This window comes from Carettochelys insculpta, chromosome 10 (genome assembly GCF_033958435.1).
Source record: "Carettochelys insculpta isolate YL-2023 chromosome 10, ASM3395843v1, whole genome shotgun sequence".
In the NCBI taxonomy this organism is placed as follows: domain Eukaryota; kingdom Metazoa; phylum Chordata; order Testudines; family Carettochelyidae; genus Carettochelys; species Carettochelys insculpta.
The window spans coordinates 6,958,873-6,981,755 of NC_134146.1; the positions used below are offsets into that span (position 1 = coordinate 6,958,873).

The window sequence follows — 22,883 nt, forward strand, 5'->3', positions numbered from 1 at the left end:
CGATAAAAGAAAAAGATGGAGACCTGGGAGTTGGGCCAGAAATGGGAGGGAACATGGGCTATTACAACAGAGAAAAAAAGAGGGACTATGCAGACGTGGGAAGCAAAATCAAATCAGTATCTTAGATGCCTATATACAAATGCAAAAAGCATGGGTAATAAGAAGGAAAAACTTTAGGTCCTAGTAAACAAACACAACAACAACATAGCTGGTGTTACAGAGACTTGGTAGAATAATACACACAATTGGAATATTGGTCTTGAAGGGTACAACTGACTCAGGAAGGATAGGTGGGGGAAAACAGGGAGGAGGTGTTGCCTTATAAAAATGTACACACCTAGATTGAGGGGGAGATGGACTTAGGAGACAGAAGCATTGAGAGAGTCTTTACATTAGGTGAAAAGACATGAAAAACAAGCATGATGTTATGCTAGGGGTCTACTACGGACCACCTGCCAGGTAGAAGAGGCCTTTTCTAGGCAACTAACAATCATCCAAAGTGAAGGTTTTGGTGGCAATGGGGGACTTTAACTATCCAAATGTATGTTGGGAAACTAACATAGTGAGGCACAGACTATCCAATAAGTTCTTGGACTGCACTGAAGACTATTTTTTTATTTCAGAAAATGGAAAAGCTACTAGGGTTGAGTTAACGCTGATGGTAAGATGCACGTTGTTTAAAATCTCTGAGAAATTTTACTATTCGTTGAGTATTCCACATGAGAAATATATTTCCTGGATACCACACTACAAATCACTGATGGCCCCATTGATACCACCCTCTACTGGAAACCCACTGACTGCTACACTTACCTATATGTTTCCAGCTTCCATTCAGCTCACAACACATGATCCATCATTTACAGTCAAGCCCTTACATACAATTGCATCTGCTCTGATCCTACTGACAGACACCAAAAACTACAGGACCTCTACCAAGCATTTATAAAACTGAATTACCCACCGGGAGAAGTAAAAAAACAAATTGACAGGACCAGACAAATACCCAGAACCAGCTACTTAGAGATAGGCCCAAAAAGATCAACAACGTAACACCACTTGTCATCACCCTATAGCCCCCAACTCAAACCCCTGCAATGCATTGTTAAAAATCTACAAGCTATTCTGGATCGGGATGCTATACTCCAGAAGGCTCTAGGTGACAGGCTTGTCCTTTCCCATAGACAACCTCCTAACCTGAGAGAGATTCTCACCAGCAATCACAGGCTACACCACAGTAATACTAATCCTGGAACTCTTCCTGCAACAAACCCTGCTGCCAACTTTGTCCACATATTTATTCTGGGGATAACATCACCGGACCTAACCACGTTAGTTACAAGATCAAAGGCACATTCTTGTGCACTTCCAGCCACATTATATATGCTATTATATGCCAACAATGCCCTGACACTATGTACATTGGACAGACTGGGCAAAACCCTCCCCAAAGAACAAATGGACACAGAGCAGACATCAAGAAACTCAATACACATAAGCCAGTCCATGAACACTTCAATGGAGTGGGCGACTGTGTTAAAAGACCTGAGAATTTGTGCCCAGAACATAGAGAATTTAACAACAGATTAGAAGGAGAGATTTGAGTTAGAGTACATATTCAAAGTCGACACATTAACACATGGTATGAAGAGAGACATCCAACTAACTTGTGCATTACAAAGGACTGCTTCCCTTCCTTTGATGCTCGTAATTATCTCAGACAGGACAATTAACATGCCCCCACCTCTCACCCCCTTCCTTCTATCCTATTTGATTTGTCAGTCTTTATTGCAATTTTTTTTTGTCCTCTGTACTTATAAATGTCAGTCTGTATTGGAAATGAAATTGATCTGAAGAAGTGGGTCTGTCCCACGAAAGCTCATCACTGAATAAATCATTTTATTAGTCTTTAAAGTGCTACATTTCGGCTGCTTTGTTTTGTTGGAGTACAGCCTAACATGGCTACCTCTCTGTTATTAGGCAAAACTGTTACACATTGGAGTAAATTGCCTAGGGAGGTTGTGGAATCTTCATCACTGGAGATATTTAAGATATTGATCTGATAATGAGATCTTTTAAGGGATTATGATCTTGTCCTACCCCCAGAACAACTGCATCAGTTAAAAAAACACAACTCTGATGTAATGCAATTATTCATTTAAGATTCTATTTTACTTCACAATGAATTTGTGACGTGTTTACATGACATCTTTTACAGCCCCTTCTTTCATTAAACTAATTTCCATAGACTTTGATGCACTCTACAGTAGATGCTATCATGCATAGTTTGCTGTATGAATCTCTTACCCGGCAGGTCTGGGTGATCCAGATGTGCTCCGCATAGAGCTCTCCACACGGTTACTAGCTACTTCAGAAGGCTGAGGGGGAATCAGACTCTTCCGGACTGCCAGACTGGAAGAGAGAGAAGCTTGGAACTACTGTTGTTCAGGTACATTGCCCTTAGAAACCTGAACGCCAGAGAAGGCAGAAGAAAGAGTGGAATGGAATAGATTTTATCTTCTTGTGCTAATTGCATTGCACTCCTACCACGGTGATGGATTAGTACGTTTATGATGATCAGATTAATAAATAAGATTCTCCGCTAGTATGTTTTCAAAGAAGGCTTCATGTTTTACAGTAAACTGCCAAGTTACCGTGGGGGTTTTGTTCCAGCAACTCCTGCATAACTCAAATTTTCACGCAAGTAGAGGGGAGACAGCCTGCTTCCCACCTCCTTGGGCTTGCAGGACCCAGGAAACTGACTGGCCCATCAGGCCTGGTCAGTTTCCTGGCTCCCAGAGTGGTGGGGAGCCAGGAACCAAGGGGCAGCTTTGTTACCATCTTCCTGCTGCTTATGGTCTGGTCAGTTTCTTGGGTCCTGCCAGCACAGGGCAGCTGGGCTCCAGGCAGGGAGCTGGGAAGGAAGCAGCAGCCTGGCTCCCCCTGCTTTGCAGAGCCAGGAAACTAACCAGGGCAGCAGCCTTGGTCAGTTTCCTGGCTCCCAATTCCTCTCCACTCATTGGAGCCAGAAAAGTGACCAGGGCTGCTGCCCCTGACAGGAGCAGTTTCCCCGCTTCTGTCAGGGACGGCAGTCTTACGCTTGCTGCTGACACTGACAGGAGCTGCAGCCACCCTGACATGAAACCGTTCTTGTCCAGGGTGACAAGAATTAGGTTTTAGCCCACAACACATGCAAATCGGTTGCATGTATCTTGGGGTTTTACTGTATTTCTCCAAAACAGTAAATCTAAGCTATCAATGTCTTCTCACCCATTTTGAAGGCTTCCCCACAGGGATCTTTGGTGCCCTACCTATTTTACTTTTAACTTGCGTTGTCACCATGGCTTGGTTGAGGTCACAAGCCTCCAACTGTGGAAAATAGGCAATCTACCAGCACTGGCTGGTGCCAGCCATTTTTTCATTAGTGTCCCAAGGCTCAACAAACAGTATTCTCAGCTCTTGAGTTTACAAAGCAGAATCCTGAGGACTGAGTGTGCATTCATCAGATGGCACCATAACATTATACTGGTAAGCTAGTGAGTCTGGCAAACACAAGGTACTATTACTATAAAATACTTGAATATCCCCCTTTTTTGTTTATGATTTATATTTTCAAAAAGCCTGAAGTTTGTATGTTGTTTAAAAAACACAAACAGAAGAATGGCCATACTGGGGAATGAACAGAACAGGTAATCATTAAGTGATCCATTCCCTGTCACCCATTCCAGCTTCTAGCCAACGGAGGGCAGGGACGCTTCAGAGCGCCTCCGCCCATCTTGGCCAATAACCACTGACAGGCTTATCCTCAGAGATATAAATTGACCTGTCAACCTCACACCTCATTTGGAACCAGAGCTATGCAATCAGGTGGCAGCAGAAACAAAAAAAAGCAAATACAGGACAGAGCTAGTTAAATGTAAACTACTACAAATAAAGGAAAAGGAGCATTTTAATTACAAATAATAAATGTTCTGTTGTAAACTCTGGAACAGACAATCCTAAGGCTTTGGTCAGCGAACATTTCAGAGTCACAAGCAACCTCAACTCCTAATGCATTCATAACTGAGGATCTTCTTGCTACCTATTAATTTCATTTGGTGACTCCTAGATTTTGTATTATAAGGAACAAAATAACACTTCTTTACTTTCTCTGCTTGAGTTATAATTTTATAGACCTCTGTTGTATCTCATCTTAGCTGTCTCTTTGCCTAGGTCCTAGCATGATTCCTGGGCCCAGGGTCTCTCAGCTGTCTGAACTTGGGATTGACTTTTAATTCCAACTCACACTCCAAGCTTCTCTGCCTTATAATTCTCCTGCTCATAGCAATCTCTCCTCATATTAAAGCAGATCCAGATCCCTAATAATTTTCTTTTTCTTTTATGATCCTTTCTCAATTCCAACATACCTGCATGTGGTCAGACCACAGATTTGTACAGATGCAATGAGATTTTCTGTTTTATCTATCCCCTTCCCAAAGATTTCCAACATTCTATTAATGTGCAGCAATAGTAGTAACAACAACAACAAAAACCCTAGGTGGATGTTTTCGGAGAGCTATCCACAATGACTCCAAGATCTTTCTAATTTAGGCCCCGTCATTTTACATCTTTAGTTATAATTGTGGCTGGGTCTACACTTGCCCTAACTTCGTAGGTGATGTTAATCAGGGAGACGGGAGATCACTAATGAAGTGCTGTGGTGAATACGCAGCACTTCATTACGCTAATTCTCCCCCACAGCAACTTCGAAGTGTCAAACTTCAAAGTGCTGGCATTTGTGTAGCCACGAGCACTTTGAAGTGCCTGCGGCTACACGCATGCCAGCATTTCAGAGTTTGACACTTCCAAGTTGCCGCGGGGAGAATTAGCCTAATGAAGTGCTATATATTCACCGCAGCACTTCATTAGTGATCTCCCATCTCCCCGATTAACATGCCCCCTTTGAAGATGGGGCCAAGTGCAGACAAGCCCTGTGTGTTCCAATGCGCATTATTTAAATATCAGGAATGTCAAGTCTAATCTTGGAGTAACTCATTGGAAGTCTTAAATTTGAAGGTAAATTGTTGCAGCCCTTCATTGGCAGGAATGGGTTACTGAATTAAAAGAGCTCTTCCCCTATTTATTCAAGCATCTAAATTAAGCAGGACGTCTAACAGCCTAAGTTAAAGCTACATTCCTCTCTGCTAATAAGTTTTCAATTTCATGTCATTTCTGTATTATAATTTTATTCCTTCCCCAGTTGTCCATAGAGTCTTCCAGGAAGAGCAGGGCATACAAAACTGAATTTCTAATTAAAAACATTAAAATACATCTGATTACTGACCACAGACATGACAGAGTCATCTGTTCTAAAACACCTGGGTGAAAATGCATGTTTCAGAGAGATGGACATTTTATTTGCATTATGCATGGGTTCTATTTTGTTACAGAACTCTTTCCACCCTCAATGAAGCACAGATGTTTCTTCTACTTGGACTACATCAGTGGTGCCCAACCTTATTACACAGAAGCCATCAACCTAATTACAACATTGTGTGGCCCAAACAGAGTCTTCATAGTTTAATAAGATTTAAAGTCACCTGTGTTGGTTTATATTTTAAAATTAGCTTATTTTATTTGTATTTAGTTTGCTTGGTTTTATATACAGTATTGTTTATTTACACGTTCCCGTAAACTAAAATGATGTAAATGTGACGACAATCACTAATGACTCTGTCATTAATAGACTGCATTGCAGAAAGCTGCAGGTCTTTAGAAATACTGTGGTGGGCTGTGTACAGCCTCCAGGTTGGGCACCTCTGGACTAGACTGAGCAGAAGAGCAATTACATGCTAAGCCAAGTACTACTCACCCATCTGTGGCTGGTTTTTTCCGGAGGATGCTTGGGCGTGGGGATGAGCCCTGGGCTGGTACACTGGCACTGGCACTCTGACTGTGAGTTTGTACCACTGTGGTCGCTGCTGGAGGCGCATTGAATGTGTTGCTAATAGGATTGGCCACAATAGTGGCTCCATCTGCCAAGACCACTGCTGAGAAGGATAAAAGGGGCATAAAAGAAAAGGAGAGACAGAGAACGGAACGAAGAGAAGATAGGAAAAGCAGCACTGTTATTAAAAGAAACACTTCATGGGAAGTAGGTATTCATATACTTGCTCCCTACTCTCTTGCTTACTTCTGAAGTGCAATGCGCTTAGTGAATGTAACCCACTGTACAAAGCAATTGATAACAACTTTCTCTAGGGAAGATGGAAGCTATGACCTGCATAACAACTGTTGCTAGGCAAGACTAGCATTTGAAGAAAAGTGGAAGGGGCACAGCTTGCCAGGGAAGAAAGTATCACTATATGCATACGATGATGACGCTCGGAGGAATTTCATGTCTTTGGCTTGTAAATAAGGGTCTCTCTCTTAGTGCTGTGTCCTAACCTTCTGCCAGGTGTGTTTGGCCATCTCGGTGCACCACTGATTCAGGACATCTAGGTAGCTGAGAGTGGTACTGGTCAGCATTTTGCTTCCCAACCATCTCTGGGTGTGGCTCGAGTGAGACGCCAGAGGACTTTTCCTCAGAAAGTCTTTAGGGTAACTGGACTGATGTTTTTCTCACATGTGGGATTTCCTTGCAATTGTCCGGGGGTGAACGCATTTTGTAGTCACTTTTCAAAATGTGACTCTAGGGGGTTTCATGACTCAGGCAATTTATAGTCAATAAATCCTATCTGCAAGAGCAGCTAGCCATTCCTGAGGCCCATCATCCACATGCACAGAAGGGTTATCAAGTTCTTCAGCTGTAGTGGTACTTCCAATTCTAGTTATAACATCATCAGACAACACTAACGTAACACACCTGATCACTAAAATCTCCTTGCAACACGATCATGCAGTTTTGCCTCATAAATAATGGAACAAACACAAATTTACAGAGACAGTGATTATTAGTTGTCTGCTATTGTATGAGCACTGTAGCTTTGCAAAGGAATGTACTCTATAAAGGCTATTTCTCAGAGTTTGACTAGCTAAGATATGCCAGTTGATCAACAAGCCAGAGGTCAATTCAAGGCACAGTTACTCCCTTCAACTGAACCCAGGCATAGCATGACCCATTTAGCTAAAGTCACCTGATGTCTTTGTTTCTGTTTGTGGCTGCTGAGCACTGATTGGTGCAGGCTGGAGTCCCTGTGTGCCAATTGGAGCAGCTGGATGGAGTCCCTGTGTTCCAATTGGTGCCGGCTGGATTCCCTGTGCACTGATGGGTGCTGGCTGGATTCCCTGTGCACTGATGGGTGCTGGCTGGATCCCCTGGATGTGACGGGCATGAGATGCATCTACAGTCATCAGCTGCATGGGGTTGAGGTGTACAGTAGAGGCCACTCCTACACCAGTTTGAGCTGTGATGGCAGAGTTGGGGGCCTGAGCTGAAACTAAAAACAGTAACATCAGCATTATTTACTTCCACCACAATGGACTTTACTCTCCTGTGGTGCATTATGAGGGGTTCTAAATGCTAGCTCGATATTTATTTAAGACAGAGCAATTTGCTTAAGTGTCTGCAGTCCTCTTGCTCCTAACTGAAAATACCAGAATTTGAATAAAATTTTTCCCATCACTGAATAACTCTCCAGACTCCTGAGAGCCATAACAAATTCAGATGCCTTAATCTTGCATGCACAATGTCTATCTATTGCTAGGAGATATTATAAGTTAAATGCAATACAATCTGAAGGTGGGATGCAAGAGGAAGGAATAAATAAAGCCATCCTGTTTGAAAGAATATTGTCAAGTTGTTCTTTCACTCGCAAGTTTAAAAATTAGCAGCTGCACCCCCAGCTGGAGCCCTTACACCCCACCACGCCAATCCTCATCCCCCTCTCACACTCTGAACTTCTAGAACGCACCCCTACCACATGAATTTTGTTATGTGCACCACTAAGGAGACTGTGTGTCACATATCACCTCCATATTGCATATATGTGGGAAAAATCAGAAGGAACACTCTTCTCCACCTATTTCTCATAATGCAGCCCATCATGTATTATCTGGGTTGCAGGCTCTGAGAACCATGGTGTCCTCCCTCCCTCCCACACTGACCTCCCTATGCCCATGCTTCCTGTCCAGAGGGATGGGCAGGGTCCCTGGATCCTGCTGTGTGGGGCAACTGGCAGCCTCCACATGGACCCCAGACCCCAATCCCTGTGGCAGCCCTTGGATCCTGGTGGGAAGGCCAGAAGTCTTGGGCTCTCATCACGCTAGGACGTGGGGCTGGGCGGCAGCACCAGATCCTGAATCCTGCAGGGCTGGCCAGCAATCCTGGACCCCATGAGGCTGGCTGGCAGTCCCAAACCGTGGACTCTACAGCCCTGGACCTCAAAACAATACATAAATGCAGAAGCACACTGAAAACTGGAACTGGAAGAACAGTGAACAGAAAAACCAAATGTAAAATGCAATAAATAACACAGGGGTTACTGTACTGACAGAGGCCAGAGCACCTCCCAGTTACGGGGACCCACAACTTTATCGGCCAAACTGCACACATGGAAGACAAAAGCAATGGAACTATTACAAAATGTAATTGGTTTATCAGAACACGGGAGATGGGACACCCATCAAGGAGGTTTGGGTCTGCATAAACACCCAAACTTGTTTAGCAGAATTGCTGTGAACCAGCACCCTGAACTGCACTAGTCAGTCTTACCAGTCAGGCCTGGCATACTCTTATTCCTGCTCCAAGACTGCTCTAAAAGTCAGTTGTATAGCAATTCCTTACCAGGGTATTGGCGGATGGTGGACACAGAGCTGGTGATGGGGGTGTAAGTGTGCGCAGCCAGAGGGTAGGCAGAAGGCGGGTACGTTGGTAAGAAGTACTGGAATTGGACTGGCACCGACTGCCTGCAGATACAGAGATACAGCAAGTGTCAGACAGATCATTACAGCTTGTGCTCATCTTTTCAACCTGTGTTTAGACCACCCTCTAATCTCTGTAACCTCCCTCAGCAGGAGTATCAACTAGTCCCAACAATTCTAGAGATCTGTTCCAGCTACCTATATTTCAGAAACTCCAGCTGCCATGCTCCAAGTGTTAGCTACCACATCAATTCATGCATGGAACAAGCCTCTAGCAAAGAAGCTGCCACTATTTCTATGTAAAGAATTCCCTCTCATTTACCTGTTGTCACTTCTTGTCTCCATTGCAACTGGGTTTGGAGATGCTCGGTGTCCAGATATGGGAATGAGATTACTTCTCTCTGCTGTATAATCAGACTGGATCCGCGGAGAAGTGTGTGTGATTTGCTGAGGAACCACCTTAGCTGCACAATGAAGAAAAAAAGAGCCAATTAACTGTCAAAATGGAGAAGAGAGCAGAAGCAGAAAAGGAGAGTTCAAAATCCAGGTGATTGAACTTTCTTCTCCCGGTACAAATGAACAAGTCTTTTTACTTCTCTAGGGCAGGGCAGAATCAGAGAAAGAATGGAAACTCATATTCATTTCTGATGTGGGCTCTAAGTACACATCTAACATACATAATATTCAATTAAGCAGCTTCAATCCCTGAATAACCTTAATTCTTCATGATCAGCCCTTTTCTCCCCAACAACAGCTTGAGTGTACAGATCTTCAGGGACCGATGTAAGGATCAGACCCAATGGTGAAAAAAGAGAGAAGGACAGAACACCCAGGAAGACCACAGAATGCTTCAGTTGCAAGTGGTGAATGGAGACCATACGTCCCTTCTGAGGCCCTACAGGAAGATTTTGAAGACAACAATCACCTTTCCTACAGACAAGTGGTTAAATACAGACATTAGCTCATGGCATATATCCAATGTGGTCACAGGTTAGACTTTTATTGTTTATAGAAACTGAAAGTTGGGATGCAGGGTGTGGAACAGGCAGGTGAAGATGCACATAATTTGGTGCTTGGCCTTTACTGATAATATTTTTGCTAACCACTGGCATTGCTTATAGGTTCTGGAGGTTAGGTTTTGGTAAGGCACACTGACCACAAAAGCAAATCAAAGATTTTACACTTGACTCAAAAGCTGAGTTTGCCTCCAGCCAGGATAGAGGTTTCCTAGGGACAAACCTGACCTTGTATTACCATTCTCCCTTTCTGCACAGAGACTCAAGTGGTACTGCAGTAGAGGTTTCATGAAAAACTGGCTAGCAGAGTAAAAGACACAGACCTTCTAGTGTTCTAGTTTTACAACAGTTCCTTTGTGAAACAAAATACCTGAGATAGTTTTCCAACCTGAAAATTAGCAACACTGCTTCGTCAGCAGCAGCAATTTTAAGAGCTTCTGAACAACACTTTTGGAAACAGATGTCTCAGCCACATTCCACATCTAGATGGTACGATAACGAGTGAAGAGACAAACTAGACTAAGCATCTTATTCTCAGAACGCACAGTCAGATGCAACTAGCTCCAAATAAAACCTGCAGCAATCATGAAGGAGGACTTATCTCTTCACTAAGAAAAAGACACCTTTATCTCCCTTGCAGCTCTATCCTCAGTACATCATACTATTTGGTATGAAGTTCCAGGAGGCTCAAGTTTGTTTGGAAAAAGACGCAGAGGAGGCTAAACAAGCATTTCTAGAACTATCCCTGCATCATTAAAAATACACTATGGCCCTTCAAATCTAGTAGTTTGTCTTGCCCAACTTGATTTTTCTTATTTCTCTTGTTTAATTTCCTAATAATACAGGTGGCACTGGCCAGCCCAGAGGCATGCGTAAAGAGATATCAAGTGAATAACACATACCCCCTTCCATCAGAAGCTGAAATCACTCACCAACTGGGATGTTTGAGGTGGTCACGGCAGTGGCATGGGAAGAGTGGGAGGGCATTGTCATGGTGACAATTGTACTTGTAGGAGCTTGGGTATGAGACACAGAACCTGAAAGACAGAAAGTAATATTAGAGATTTCTGTGCTGCCTCATCACCCTGATATCCCTATCCAGAGGTCTGCAACCAAAATAGTAAGAACAGCCACTTTTTCCAATTTGGTTACAAAATCAATACTTCAAGAGCCATGATGTGTGTGAATACAAGACAGTCCTTAATAAATAATAAACTGTATTTTTTGTCATCCCTATTTTAAGAACAGGGCACATATAATGATTTGTAATGTGATCCATACAAATATTTAACCCTTTTCCGAGTTATAGTTAGCTCCAATATGAGGCCTACCTAGTGGCAGTAAGTACCAGAAATCAATTGGTGGTCCAAAGGGGGTCAATTTAGGAGGATACAGCATAGCAGGGGTCAGCATATTTTATGTCAGGGCCCCACTTTTTGTCACTGCAATTAGCAGTGCCTCCCCCCACCACCCCGTCAGCTTGTCCAATGCTGCAGAAGCGAGCATAGGTTTCCTGTAAGTTATTTGCCATGCTCCCTTAGCAATGACAGGGGCAAGGAGAGGAACCAGCAGAGGCCGCGGGAAGGGAGGCTGATTGTACTGTGTCTCCATTATGAAATTTCATGCCCCCTGCCTAATGCTTAGAGCAGAAGCTGAGGGATCTGGCGATGAGTTCTTTTTCCAGCATTTCATTGGTTCAGCATACGCAGAAGACCACAAATGGCACACCAAGACAGAGTGGCTTTCAAAGCACGCTGATAGCAAAACAGAGTTAGCCAAGGCCTGTTTTTCAGACAAGGTTTTCAGTGCTCGTGAGGCCTGGGTCTCTCTCAACCTTAGCTGCCCCATCTGTGAAATAGGTTTAATAATAATTCCTGTCTCACAGAGATATTGGGAGAATGAACCAAAACTCATCTGGCTGATCCCCACTAGCAGTCTCTGGCAAACTTGCTTTTGAAACATCCTAGCTGCTGGGACCTACAGCCCTGGGCAGGAATGGAAGTTGAAAGCCCATGAGTGGTGGGCAGACCCTGAGCCTTAGCTCATCACAGACCCGGGGAAGTAGATGGAAGAAAATCCAATAGCCCCCAGTGAACGTGAGCTCCCTTTTGCAATCCAAGCTGAATGCTTTTTTTCCTTCCCTCCTGCTCCCGAGTCCAGAGCTTGGGAAAATCTCAGTATTAATTAATTTGAGCACAATGTACAAAACCCTGACAGTAATTTTACCGCAATCAGGCCAAGGCAACTCTTTGTAGTGACTGTAGCAAAGCAGCCTCCTTGGGAGCTGCTTCTCTCCAACCCTGGACTGGCTGGCTCCATTCACAGCTGAGCTACAAGCACTCTGCCTGCACAGGCTGAGCTCCCAGCCTGAACCTGCCCCTACAAGGAGAGTGCTTACACCGCCAGTGAGTGGCAATGCCTGGGCTGGCGGCTGCAAACATGCTGCCAGCTGGAAGGGCTGAGCTCCCAGCCTGAACCTGCCCCCAAAAGGAGGGTGTTTACCATGCCAGAGAGAGCAGTGGCTGGATGGGCAGTCCCATTCAGAGTTGGGCTGCACACAGGCTGTGAGCTGGAGGTGTTGAGCTCCCAGCCTGAACTTTCCCCCACAGATCTTATTTTCCTAAGCAAAACGGGAGGGGGGAGCCTTCCTTCTATCTCCAAGCACAGCTCTGCTCCTACCCACTCCGATTCTGACTTTGATCCCTGACAACTAGCTGGAGTAGCTGTAACTTGAGCAAAGGCAAACACAAGGGGCTGGGTGGGGGGAGGAAGCTCAGGGATTGCAGAAACTGTTTGCAGGGCTGAGCAAAAACCCCAACAGTTTCAGATTTTGTAAAGACCTGGCAGGACAAAGAGTTAACTGAAATGTATGGTAACCTTAATTCCAGCAGCCGGAGCCACAGAGGAGCCAGTGCTCAGAGCTGCAAGCGACTCCTCAAGGAGCCGCATGAGGCTCCGGAGCCACAGGTTGCCAACCCCTGTCCAGATTCCAAGCAAAGAGAATGAACTAAAACCACTCTTTGTCACATCTCAACTTCATGGAGAAGTTGTGTTCCCATTACTGGGCTGGGAATACTCACCAGCTGTGGTTGCTGAGGCAATAGTATTGGTTGCCAAAATAGGTGCCACTGTTGCTGCTGCCACTGGAGTACCAGTACTAAAAATGGTTTTCTACAGAAAAGTAAAGTTTCACGTCAACAGAAATGTACAGAGATATTTCACATTTTATTTGCTTTAAAATCACGTTGCATCTACTCCTAAGAGAATAGGGCATGAGGTTCCGAGCCTAACTTTAAACCCTGTTCATCACTTTGGGTTATCAAGATATTGTGATTCAAAGAAACAAACAAACATGGGAGAAGGTTGTAAAAAATATTGTGGATGATGAAGATTTCCTCAGGGAAACCACAATTTCCAATGCTCACCACAACTTTTTCACAATGCCACTGCCTGAAATTTGCTTGGATCTCCCTCTGCACGAAGGCCAGGCAACTAGACTAAATTTCAGCAAGTCCCATTGGAACTTGAACCACCAGGTGAGAGTCCAGTATCAAAGTCAGATGAAGAGAAGGATGGGGCTCTCTGGGTGGAGTTCTCTAGGGAGCTCTCCACACTCACTGCTCCAGCTCTGCACTCAGTGCTGCTGTTTTCACTCAGCCTTGGTGGCACTGGCCTCACACTCCTCCGAAGGGTAGTTCTGCATCCACCAGGCCTGCTGAACAGCACAGCTTCTGCATGACCTTTACCTTTTGTGGCTGTTGGTGAGGGCAGCTACGTTGAGACAGGGGCTTGTGCCCAATACACAGGGGTCTCCTGCTGGTGCCAGCCCCCAGACATGACCTCCACAGGTCCCTGAGCTGGCTCTAGGGCACAAGACCTCAGACCTCCCATTCCTTCCTGGAGGAAATGGGAGGGAGAGGGAAAAAGTATGCATATCCCGCCCCTAGTCGACTGTGAAAGACCCTGCTACCAACTCAGCAGCTAGTCATACAAGAAGGGAGGGCGACACACCTCAGTTCAAGTGTCACATGCACCCTTGCTCCTGCCAGCTCTCACACACACCTACCACACCAAACCACAAAGGTGAACAACCGTGTCCATAACTTTGGAACCAAAACAATCACAGCTTTCTCAGTGCCTTAACTGTAGAAGAAACTACTTTGGTCTCATCTCACGGGATTTACCTGAGCCATGGTGTGGAGCTGCTGTTTGGGTGTTCCTATAGCTGGGTGAGATGGCAGTGTGATCCGAGTTGCTGTGTCCCGCGGCTGTGCGGGGCGTTGAATACTAATAGCTGCAGAAGGTGGGTGCTGCTGGATAGACAGAGTGGGCCGACTGGGAAAAGAACATTAATAGACACAACATTTATTTAGTATCCAGAGCGTTAAACAAGGCACAGTATGAGTGTGGACATCAGATACGTCTCTTCTGCTCTTTGAGGGGTACACACTACATCAGTAGTTCTGAAATTGTGACAACGTGAACCCCTTCCACAAAAGCGTAAAATCTCATAAACCCCCTCCTAAAAATGACTATTTCCAGGGATTTTCTCCCTTTCCAGAGCAAAAATTGTAACAGCAATGATCCTGGAAATGTACCGGTTTTTTATTACACGCTATTTATTATCACATTATATATAATCACATTATGAAAATGGCGACTCTCTTCCAAGACGCCACTTGACACTCTTGAGCTGTGTCTACACGTGCACGCTACTTCGAAGTAGCAGCACTAACTTCGAAATAGCGCCCGTCGTGGCTACACGTGTCGGGCGCTATTTCGAAGTTAACTTCGACGTTAGGCGGCGAGACGTCGAAGTAGGAACCGTGTAGACGATCCGCGTCCCGCAACGTCGAAATTGGGGGGTCCTCCATGGCAGCCATCAGCTGGGGGGTTGAGAGACGCTGTCTCTCCAGCCCGTGCGGGGCTCTATGGTCACCGTGTGCAGCAGCCCTTAGCCCAGGGCTTCTGGCTGCTGCTGCTGCAGCGGGGGATTCATGCTGCATGCACAGGGTCTGCAACTTGTTGTCGGCTCTGTGGATCTTGTGGTGTTTAGTGCAAGTGTGTCTGGGAGGGGCCCTTTAAGGGAGCGGCTTGCTGTTGAGTCCGCCGTGTGACCCTGTCTGCAGCTGTGCCTGGCACCCTTATTTCAACGTGTGCTACTGTGGCGTGTAGACGTTCCCTCGCTGTGCCTATTTCGATGTGGTGCTGCGCAACGTCGATGTTGAACATCGACGTTGCCAGCCCTGGAGGATGTGTAGACGTTATTCATCGAAATAGCCTATTTCGATGTCGCCACATCGAAATAGGCTACTTCGATATAGGCTTCACGTGTAGACGTAGCCTTGATCACACAAGGATGGAAAGACACATTTTGTTTAATCATTGTATTTTCTTTTCTTCACAAGCAATTTTCCAGGAACATCCTGATTATTTGATGGAAATTGTCCACGTTTTGGACTTGGCGAAACACTAACTGACATTGAATGTTTGTTTTCTTGTGTCTTTACACTTTCCATTTTCATCTGCTTCTCCATTATTGGGTGTACAAGAGTTCAGAGAAAAGTTAACACTCTGAGAATGCTAGCAAATGAATAAACTGGTACATGAGAAGATTCACTCACATCTCAATGGAAGGAAAGAGCATGCCACAGAGCATCCACTTACTGGGGGACGTTACCATCGCTACATTGGCTACAATGATGTTGGTTCCAGTTTGGCATGCAAACCCTTTTTCTTATGCCATAATGGAATTTTGCCTTCAGCAATTTGGGCACCCGCTAGGTGACAGAATGTGAACCCACTACAAAGTGATGGAATCTCCAGAAGTGCATACTGTCTAAACATTAAGTAACGTGCCGAAAGACAGACACACAAGTCACTGGCAGAGCACAAGAAAGGACCCATGTCTCCTGACTCATGTGCCATATCAATTGGACCTCAGTAGAGAAACCTCATATAGTACTTCTGATATACAGGAGTCCAGAATACTAGCACCCTCCGTTTCCCTTACAACTGTATATGTGAATGTCAGGAAACACAGGGCTCCTCAAGAGCTCTCCTCATCTATTTACCTAAGAGTTGATTCTGTAGCATGAGCTGCTGTTGTAGTAATAACTGGAGACTGAGCTCTTGTGGCGGAGACTGTTGCTATTACAGCAGGAGGAATAGCACTTGAAGTTGTCACCGGAGGACGAGACTGTAAAGGCAACAGAATAATAAAAGTAAAGCACAAGGATGCAACTGTTATAGTAAATGGGAATCACTTTGATAAAGCCAATTTTCCTGGATCTTGGTATTAAAATACTGGCACGTGGGGCTGATCCCCAGTTTATAAGTCTGTCATGAATTCATAAGAATTTCTGGCCTTATTTTCAGTGCAGAAGCATCAGAGACGGTTGACGATCAAATGCTGTTAAGAGACCCAATGTGGTCCAGTGATGCAGAGCTTTTACACGCTATTAGAAAACGTTTCCTTAATATTGACATATTCCATTTATGACTACCAAATGCACTCTGCACTATACAGAGTTACGTACCTGTGGTTACAGTTGGACATAAATACAGATTGTACCTCTAAAATCTGAGATTCTCTGGTCTGGCAACATCTGTGGTCTGACAAGCCCAGCTGGGGCCAGAGCTGGGGTCAAAGCCAATGGCAGTGGGGCTGGAGCCATAGCCAGCAGCAGCGAATCCACAGCCAGCAACAGTAAGGCTGGTGCTGGTGGTATGGGGACTGGCCTGTGCCAGAATCGGGGCCCGCGATGGGCTGGAGGGCCAGTGGCAGGGGATCTCCCCTAGTACAGCAAATCCCATTGTTCGGGACTGGTCAGGGTGTCGGAGCAGGGATGTCCAACCTGTATGAAAATATGCGCATTATACTTCTCATGTGTATGTGGAATACATCCACACCAGTGTGCAGCCTCTCACCATCTCAATTTCTTTCTTCCTTGCTATTCCCAGGTCAAGCAAACCATCCTAGTCAAACTGATTTAAAGTCTGAGTATAAAGTAACACCACAAAGTCAATCTAACTCTTTCTGGACTTGCTCCTCCAGAGTTCAAGCAGTGCGTACACAGTTTAAAAATCTATCTTTATAAAAATCTGTCATCTCCAGCTCAATTAGCCTACAAGAAAACCCCGTAAAGCTTTCTGCATGTTGCACCCAATGCATAAGTATATCATATATCAAAGCAACGGAAGGGACCTCAAGAGGTCATCAAGCCCATTCCTCTGCCCTCGCAGCAGGACCTATCACCATCCCTGACAGATTTTTTAAGTCTAATCTGCTCCACACCCAGACCCCAGGCCTCTCAAGGACTAAACTCCCAATCCCTGGGTTTACAGAGCTAATGCTCTAACCATTGAACTATCCCTGCTCCCCAATTTAATGCAGCTCATGGCTAGCAGAGAATGGTTTTGATCCATTCACCTCTGGGTTACGGGCCCAGCATGTTTCCGCTGTGCCACTGTGCTCAGCGTGAATAATAAAAAATGTTTACCATAGACTTTGGTACTAGACAAATATTGGGACTTCTCGAGCAAATGCTACAGCATGAAGCTAGAACACAGGTGAAATAAGTTGAGTGTGGTTTTACCTACCATCTCTGTGCTTTTGGGGAACCAGAGCACGATCACCTGTCCACACTGTACTCTTGGGGAGCCAGGCAGTAAAACTCAGGGAAAACAATCCCCTTCCCCCAGGCCTCCCTTGGGACCAAAAGTCAAAACACTGAAACTGGCAGGGGTAAACACACCTAATTCCCACCAACAAGGGTAACTGGGTTAAGAAAACACTCCTGCATTAAGACAGGCTAGAAGGACGTCTCCTTTAGCGTACTAAATGGAGAAGAGCTTTTCCAATGCAGGTACCACACTGACCTGTGGGATACTAGAACGTAATCAGCATTGCCTGATGGGAAATCTCTGCTCCAGATGCTAATGAACCCAGGCCTGCTCACACCCAAATTAGTCATTATCAGACCAATTCTAGTAATGGATCCTACTGATACACAGAATACTGAAACTGCCTAATTGCACTGTGAGCTTGTTCAAGAATCACCACCTATAGCCAGGCATGATCAGTCTGTATGGTCTCACCTCTGTTACCCATAATCAAATCCAGTCTTCCTCTTGACCTATTGTCCTGTCCCTATGAAAACATCTACCCTTGCTCAATAAACTGTTCTGATGCCTTGATTTAAACCCTATACTGGTTCTCTTGAGACTTCATTATCTCCTATCTGACTGTGCTGCGGGGGGGGGGGGGGGGGGGGGTGGGCGGCGGCGGCTCTGCTTGTCTCCTGCCCTCTGGATCCCTGGCTACTATCACCAACTGGGAAACCCGATCCGTGCAAGCTCCATGGAGTGATGAGATCTCCCTCTCTCTCCCCCACCGCCCAGCATAGTCTCCTAATCTTTACTTACGCAATCACCTAAATGGTTTGCTAGCCCTAAATTTGTATTTATATATTCACTACCCAGAAATTATCATCTTTCATTGCTAAACTGGTTGCTTCTCTTTTTCTCTCTTCCTTACTCCTCCTCAGGGGTGTTGTTTTGGCTTCCCCATTCACTCTGCAACAAAGCTTCTTGTACCTATGCTAAAGATCCCTGTAGTGTCCAAAAATCTTGTGGGGTTTGGCCATCAAGTGGATTACTAGTAGAATAATTGTGCTGTGAAAGTGGAGATTCGGGAGGGGGCTCTGAACTGAGATGGCATATGAAGGTGGCAGCTGATGGTGCTGTTTCACCCAGCCACTGAGTCCAATGGCACATAAGGGCACGGCTGGGCAACCTAGCCCACTTAATTCTGTGGACCCTGGGCCAGGCAGAATAGCTCCATTGGGAGGGAATTAGCAGAAGGGAGAAGAGAAATGTCTTAGGAACCCTAGTAACACAAGCAGCACACTGATAGAATTACTCACCCTCCCTATAACCCGGAATAAAGGAGCATACCCAAAGTGATAGGCAAATCTGGTAACAGTGAGGGAGGACAGCTTTTACAACAATGTGGTACATAAAATCCATGATGATAAATATTAAAACTGCATCTGGTACTGATCAGTCAATTACAATTAAAATGTCGTATCAGACACATTCCATGCAGCTGGACGATAATATATCACTTTTCACTGTTTGGACCTCATTTGAAAAAAAAAAAGTACATTATCATTAAAAATAAGAGGATGATGTTACATCAGGAACAAGTATAAGTAACAAAAACAAAAAGGATGATTGCCAGTGCCTACAGTCCAGTAAATAAAAACTGCCAGTGTTCTGGGTAGATTATTCCACAGAAGTCAGAATGACCTCTGAATGTACTGTAACTGTCCACAAAACAGCATGACTGCTGCTTACCTGGATTGGTTGATGGATGATGTGCTGAACAGCAGGCTGAGCTGTAGCTGCATTTGGCAACTGTGAAGCTGGCCTTAGAACTGTGGTTACTTTAGAGCTGGACATTACAGCAGCCGCTGCTGCACCTGAGGAACAAATCATATATGTTACAGCAAAATACACCATAATGACTGAATTAACACCAGAGACAGACATATAAAATTAAGAAGACTCTAGAGGAGTTTTTGAACTTGTGACTGTAGGAAGCCGAAAGTAGAGAGGTGTGTATGGTTCAGCCGGAAACATCCCTTAGTGGATTTATTAAAGGGAATTCTCTATATCCTAGTAAAGAGGAGAGGACAGAAGGTGTTAAACTATAGCTAGGAACTGAAAAGGAAAGTCAAATGAAAAAGAGTCCCATTCAATTATCTCTCTTGAAGCAGACAACTGAATGTTGACAAATTTTACCAATGTTTGTATACAGATACTACAGGTCTAAATACAAAGAGGAGTGAACTGAGGGAGGGTATTAGATAAATGAAACATGCTGAAACATCACAAAACATGCCGAGACAATGATAATCAACAGGACACGGTAACATCAGGATAAAAAGTACACAGGAAAGCCAGACTCAGTTGTGTTGCTGCGGGGCAGAGCGTATACACAAATATAGGATCACTGAAAGTGCAGCATGCCCAGAGTGAATGCTCTTTAGCTGTGTATACATGAGAGAGAACAAAAATCACTATTAAGTGTGCAGAGTAATGCTTTTAATTGGCTTAAAGTAAGTTTTAGATTTCTTTCCTGAGCAACTGCATAACATAAAAATGCTCCATGCAAGTACAGAGAGGGGGATGGAAACAAAACTCTGGTAAGTGGTTTTGTTGTATCAGTCTGATTTTACCTAAGACTGGAAGCCTAACTCACAGACCTTAAAGATAAACCTACTATCAGAACCTGACGGACTTAGATTATCCCTCCAACAGCTCTCATGCTGGCTGACCTACCCTCTCCTCTTAAAGCAAATGATGTCTTGCTTTACAAGCCATGGAAAGAGAGGTCAAAGCCTCAAGAGCCAAAATCATCTGAGAAGAGACAAAAGCTTGCACAGCTAGAACAAAGTGCTCAGACACAAGTGGGAGTGCACACCACTCAATACACTGAAGAAGTGACTTAACTCATGAAAGCTCATGCTCTAAACTTTTCTGTTAGTCTATAAGGTGCCACAGGACCCTTCGTTGCTGCTACCACTCAATACAGCAATACACCTTACTATGGAATAGGAATGATACTGTGAGGTCGGCATAGGAGGAAACTGCACGGCAAAGTAAGCAACCAGGAACAAGCAGTCAATCAGCCGTGACATTCTGCACAATAGACTTAAGGAAATTAGGCCATCTAAGGTATTCCACCATTTTGCCAGTATATTATTAAAACAGAAGAGGTGCTGGCAGCTGCTAACATATTAAGCATCATCACACAGACCTACATTAGACAGTTTTAGATGACATTTGTATTTAAAATTTCAACACCTACCTGGGGCCCTATTTACACTCGTTTTCTTACTGCTGGAGTGGTGCCCACATTAATAACAGTGGGAAATTTTAACAGAAAAAAGAACTTAAAGCAGATGCAGCCCTCCCAAACAAGTGTCAAAAACTTTTTATATCTCATGCTGAACATACCTCGGGGTAAGTGAGAAGCTCCAATGTGCAAAGGGGGGCCAGGAGCACTACTTCGGATGATAGACATCTGCACATTTGTTGCCATGATATGGTGTAAATTACTGGGATGTCCCTGCAGGAAAAAAAGAGAGTTCCATTAGAAATGTTGCCCAGAAAGAAAGATCACATTTCCCCAAGGTAAAATGTCAAAAGCAGCTCCAAAGCACATTTAACATTTTGTGGAAAGAATACCAGCATGCAGCGGCATTACAAATGAGATGGGGGTTCAGATGAACATACCTATGGGGTGAATCTGCAGCCTTCTTACATTTTCAGTGGAAACTCTCAAACACAAGTCTACTCTGGCAAATACGTGGCAGTTACCATTTACTTTTCCCTCTCAAGTCACTGTCCCATTTCAACTGGCCAGTGACATTTCTGCCACTGGTGATCTCTACAGGGTTCATATCATCCCACTGAGCAGAATCAACAGAACTATGGAGCCCTGGGAAGAATTGCAACATATTGAATTTACTCCCCGTATTTCTTTCAGAGCTGCCTTTCCAGACATATTTAAGAATGTCAATTAAAAAAAATAATTGGTGTGAATCCCGAGAAGGTAGAACCACCAGCACTAAGAAATCAGGTACAATATTTGCCAATCAGTAACACGTAAAGTTTAGTGCATATCACACTTATGTGAAGTTATGTTTCATAAAACAAAAATGTTAAATTCACAGTATTTCACTTGCTAGAGTGGAATATTGGTTTTGGCAAATGGATTTTGAAATGCAGAATCAGGAGTGTGCTTTGGCAATAATTCCTTGACGATCACCCACACCAAGCCCTGATGGTTCTCAGAGCTTTCAGAAGTTCTCCACTAATGGTCTAATGTGGGACAGAACTGGTGGGACTACAAATAAAAAAACAAGTGCAAATGAGCTGCTAACCAAAAAATCAATTGGAGTTGTTTAGTATCACTAAAAGGTGATTAAAAACCAGAATCCCTTTCTACTAGTACATCTGTTGGTGGAGCAGCAGGTGGTAGGGTAATTTTTAAAAAATGTCATTATTTCAATCTGCCTACAGGTAAGTACACTATCAGCTTCTATGTTCTATCAAACAGAGTCTCAGACCTTATATTTAGTAGCCTTCTAAAAGAGTAAATCGATAGCTTCACCTTTGTGGAAGGGATTATGCTTTGTTCTGAAGAATGAGCCTGAATCAGCAGATTTCTACAGATTTATCTGTCCCTAGCTTATCAGAAGGAGAAATGGTGATGTGACCACCATCTGCCCACGGTTTTAATATGATGGGACCACAAAGTCTTTGCTTCATCTTCCTACTCAGCTGTATTTTTCTTATACACTGGTGGACGTCTGCTCCCATCTCTATGCTTTCTTCACGGTTACTAAAATTTTCTGGAATAGTAATGGAATAGTTTATCCCCCTCCCAAAGGCTTCCTCATCTTCTCTTGGTCTCTGGACAAGGGAATTATCAATCAACACCCCATCCTATTAAATAGTCAGTGAGGGAAAAAGGAAACCTGTTGTCCACTGATTGTTGCCACAGGAATAGCTGAGGCCTGTGGGATGCTGCTTTCCATGGTTACAGTAACCTGACCAGGAACCTTGGTGGGAGCAGACATGGTAGAGGGTGGAGCAGGAGCAATGGGCCGGCTGGGCATGGTGGGCTTCATAGGAGGCTGCAAGAATCAAGAAAAACAGTCACAACTGAACAGAAGAAAGTAGAGAACCCTCCTTGAAAATCACAGCCTGGCAGGTTTTGCCACAACCGCACTAACTGGATGTGTATACTTTAGGGTGGAAGGGAAGAAGCCCAGGCCTCTTTCAGCTAAGAGCAGCTGGAAGGAAGCACCTCTTTTGACTACAGCAGTATCCCTCCGTGGACATTACTTAGCACAACAGAACCCAATCATGCTTAGACATTCAGACGTATCACAGAACAAATAAACATTACAAACATTGAAAAAACGCCAAACGACAAAAGACATTAATCTC

The 22,883-nt window shown here is 44.4% G+C and overlaps 1 protein-coding gene across 5 annotated transcripts in view; it reads right to left on the bottom strand.

Moving 5' to 3' along the window:
* SAP130 (Sin3A associated protein 130) overlaps positions 1-22,883 on the bottom strand; it is a 32,903-nt gene that overhangs the window by 6,742 nt on the left and 3,278 nt on the right. For 3 of the 5 annotated variants that reach the window (XM_075004378.1, XM_075004375.1, XM_075004380.1), the window contains 12 exons: positions 22,409-22,567; positions 20,883-20,994; positions 19,218-19,342; positions 15,932-16,056; positions 14,042-14,192; positions 12,938-13,028; positions 10,790-10,894; positions 9,164-9,305; positions 8,765-8,886; positions 7,116-7,418; positions 5,852-6,029; positions 2,308-2,412 (listed from right to left, as the gene is read on the bottom strand). In XM_075004378.1, coding sequence (XP_074860479.1) covers positions 2,308-2,412; positions 5,852-6,029; positions 7,116-7,418; positions 8,765-8,886; positions 9,164-9,305; positions 10,790-10,894; positions 12,938-13,028; positions 14,042-14,192; positions 15,932-16,056; positions 19,218-19,342; positions 20,883-20,994; positions 22,409-22,567 — 1,718 coding nt within the window. The remainder of the gene's footprint in view (positions 1-2,307; positions 2,413-5,851; positions 6,030-7,115; positions 7,419-8,764; positions 8,887-9,163; positions 9,306-10,789; positions 10,895-12,937; positions 13,029-14,041; positions 14,193-15,931; positions 16,057-19,217; positions 19,343-20,882; positions 20,995-22,408; positions 22,568-22,883) is intronic. The other 2 variants (XM_075004379.1, XM_075004376.1) reach the window with 1 other exon arrangement.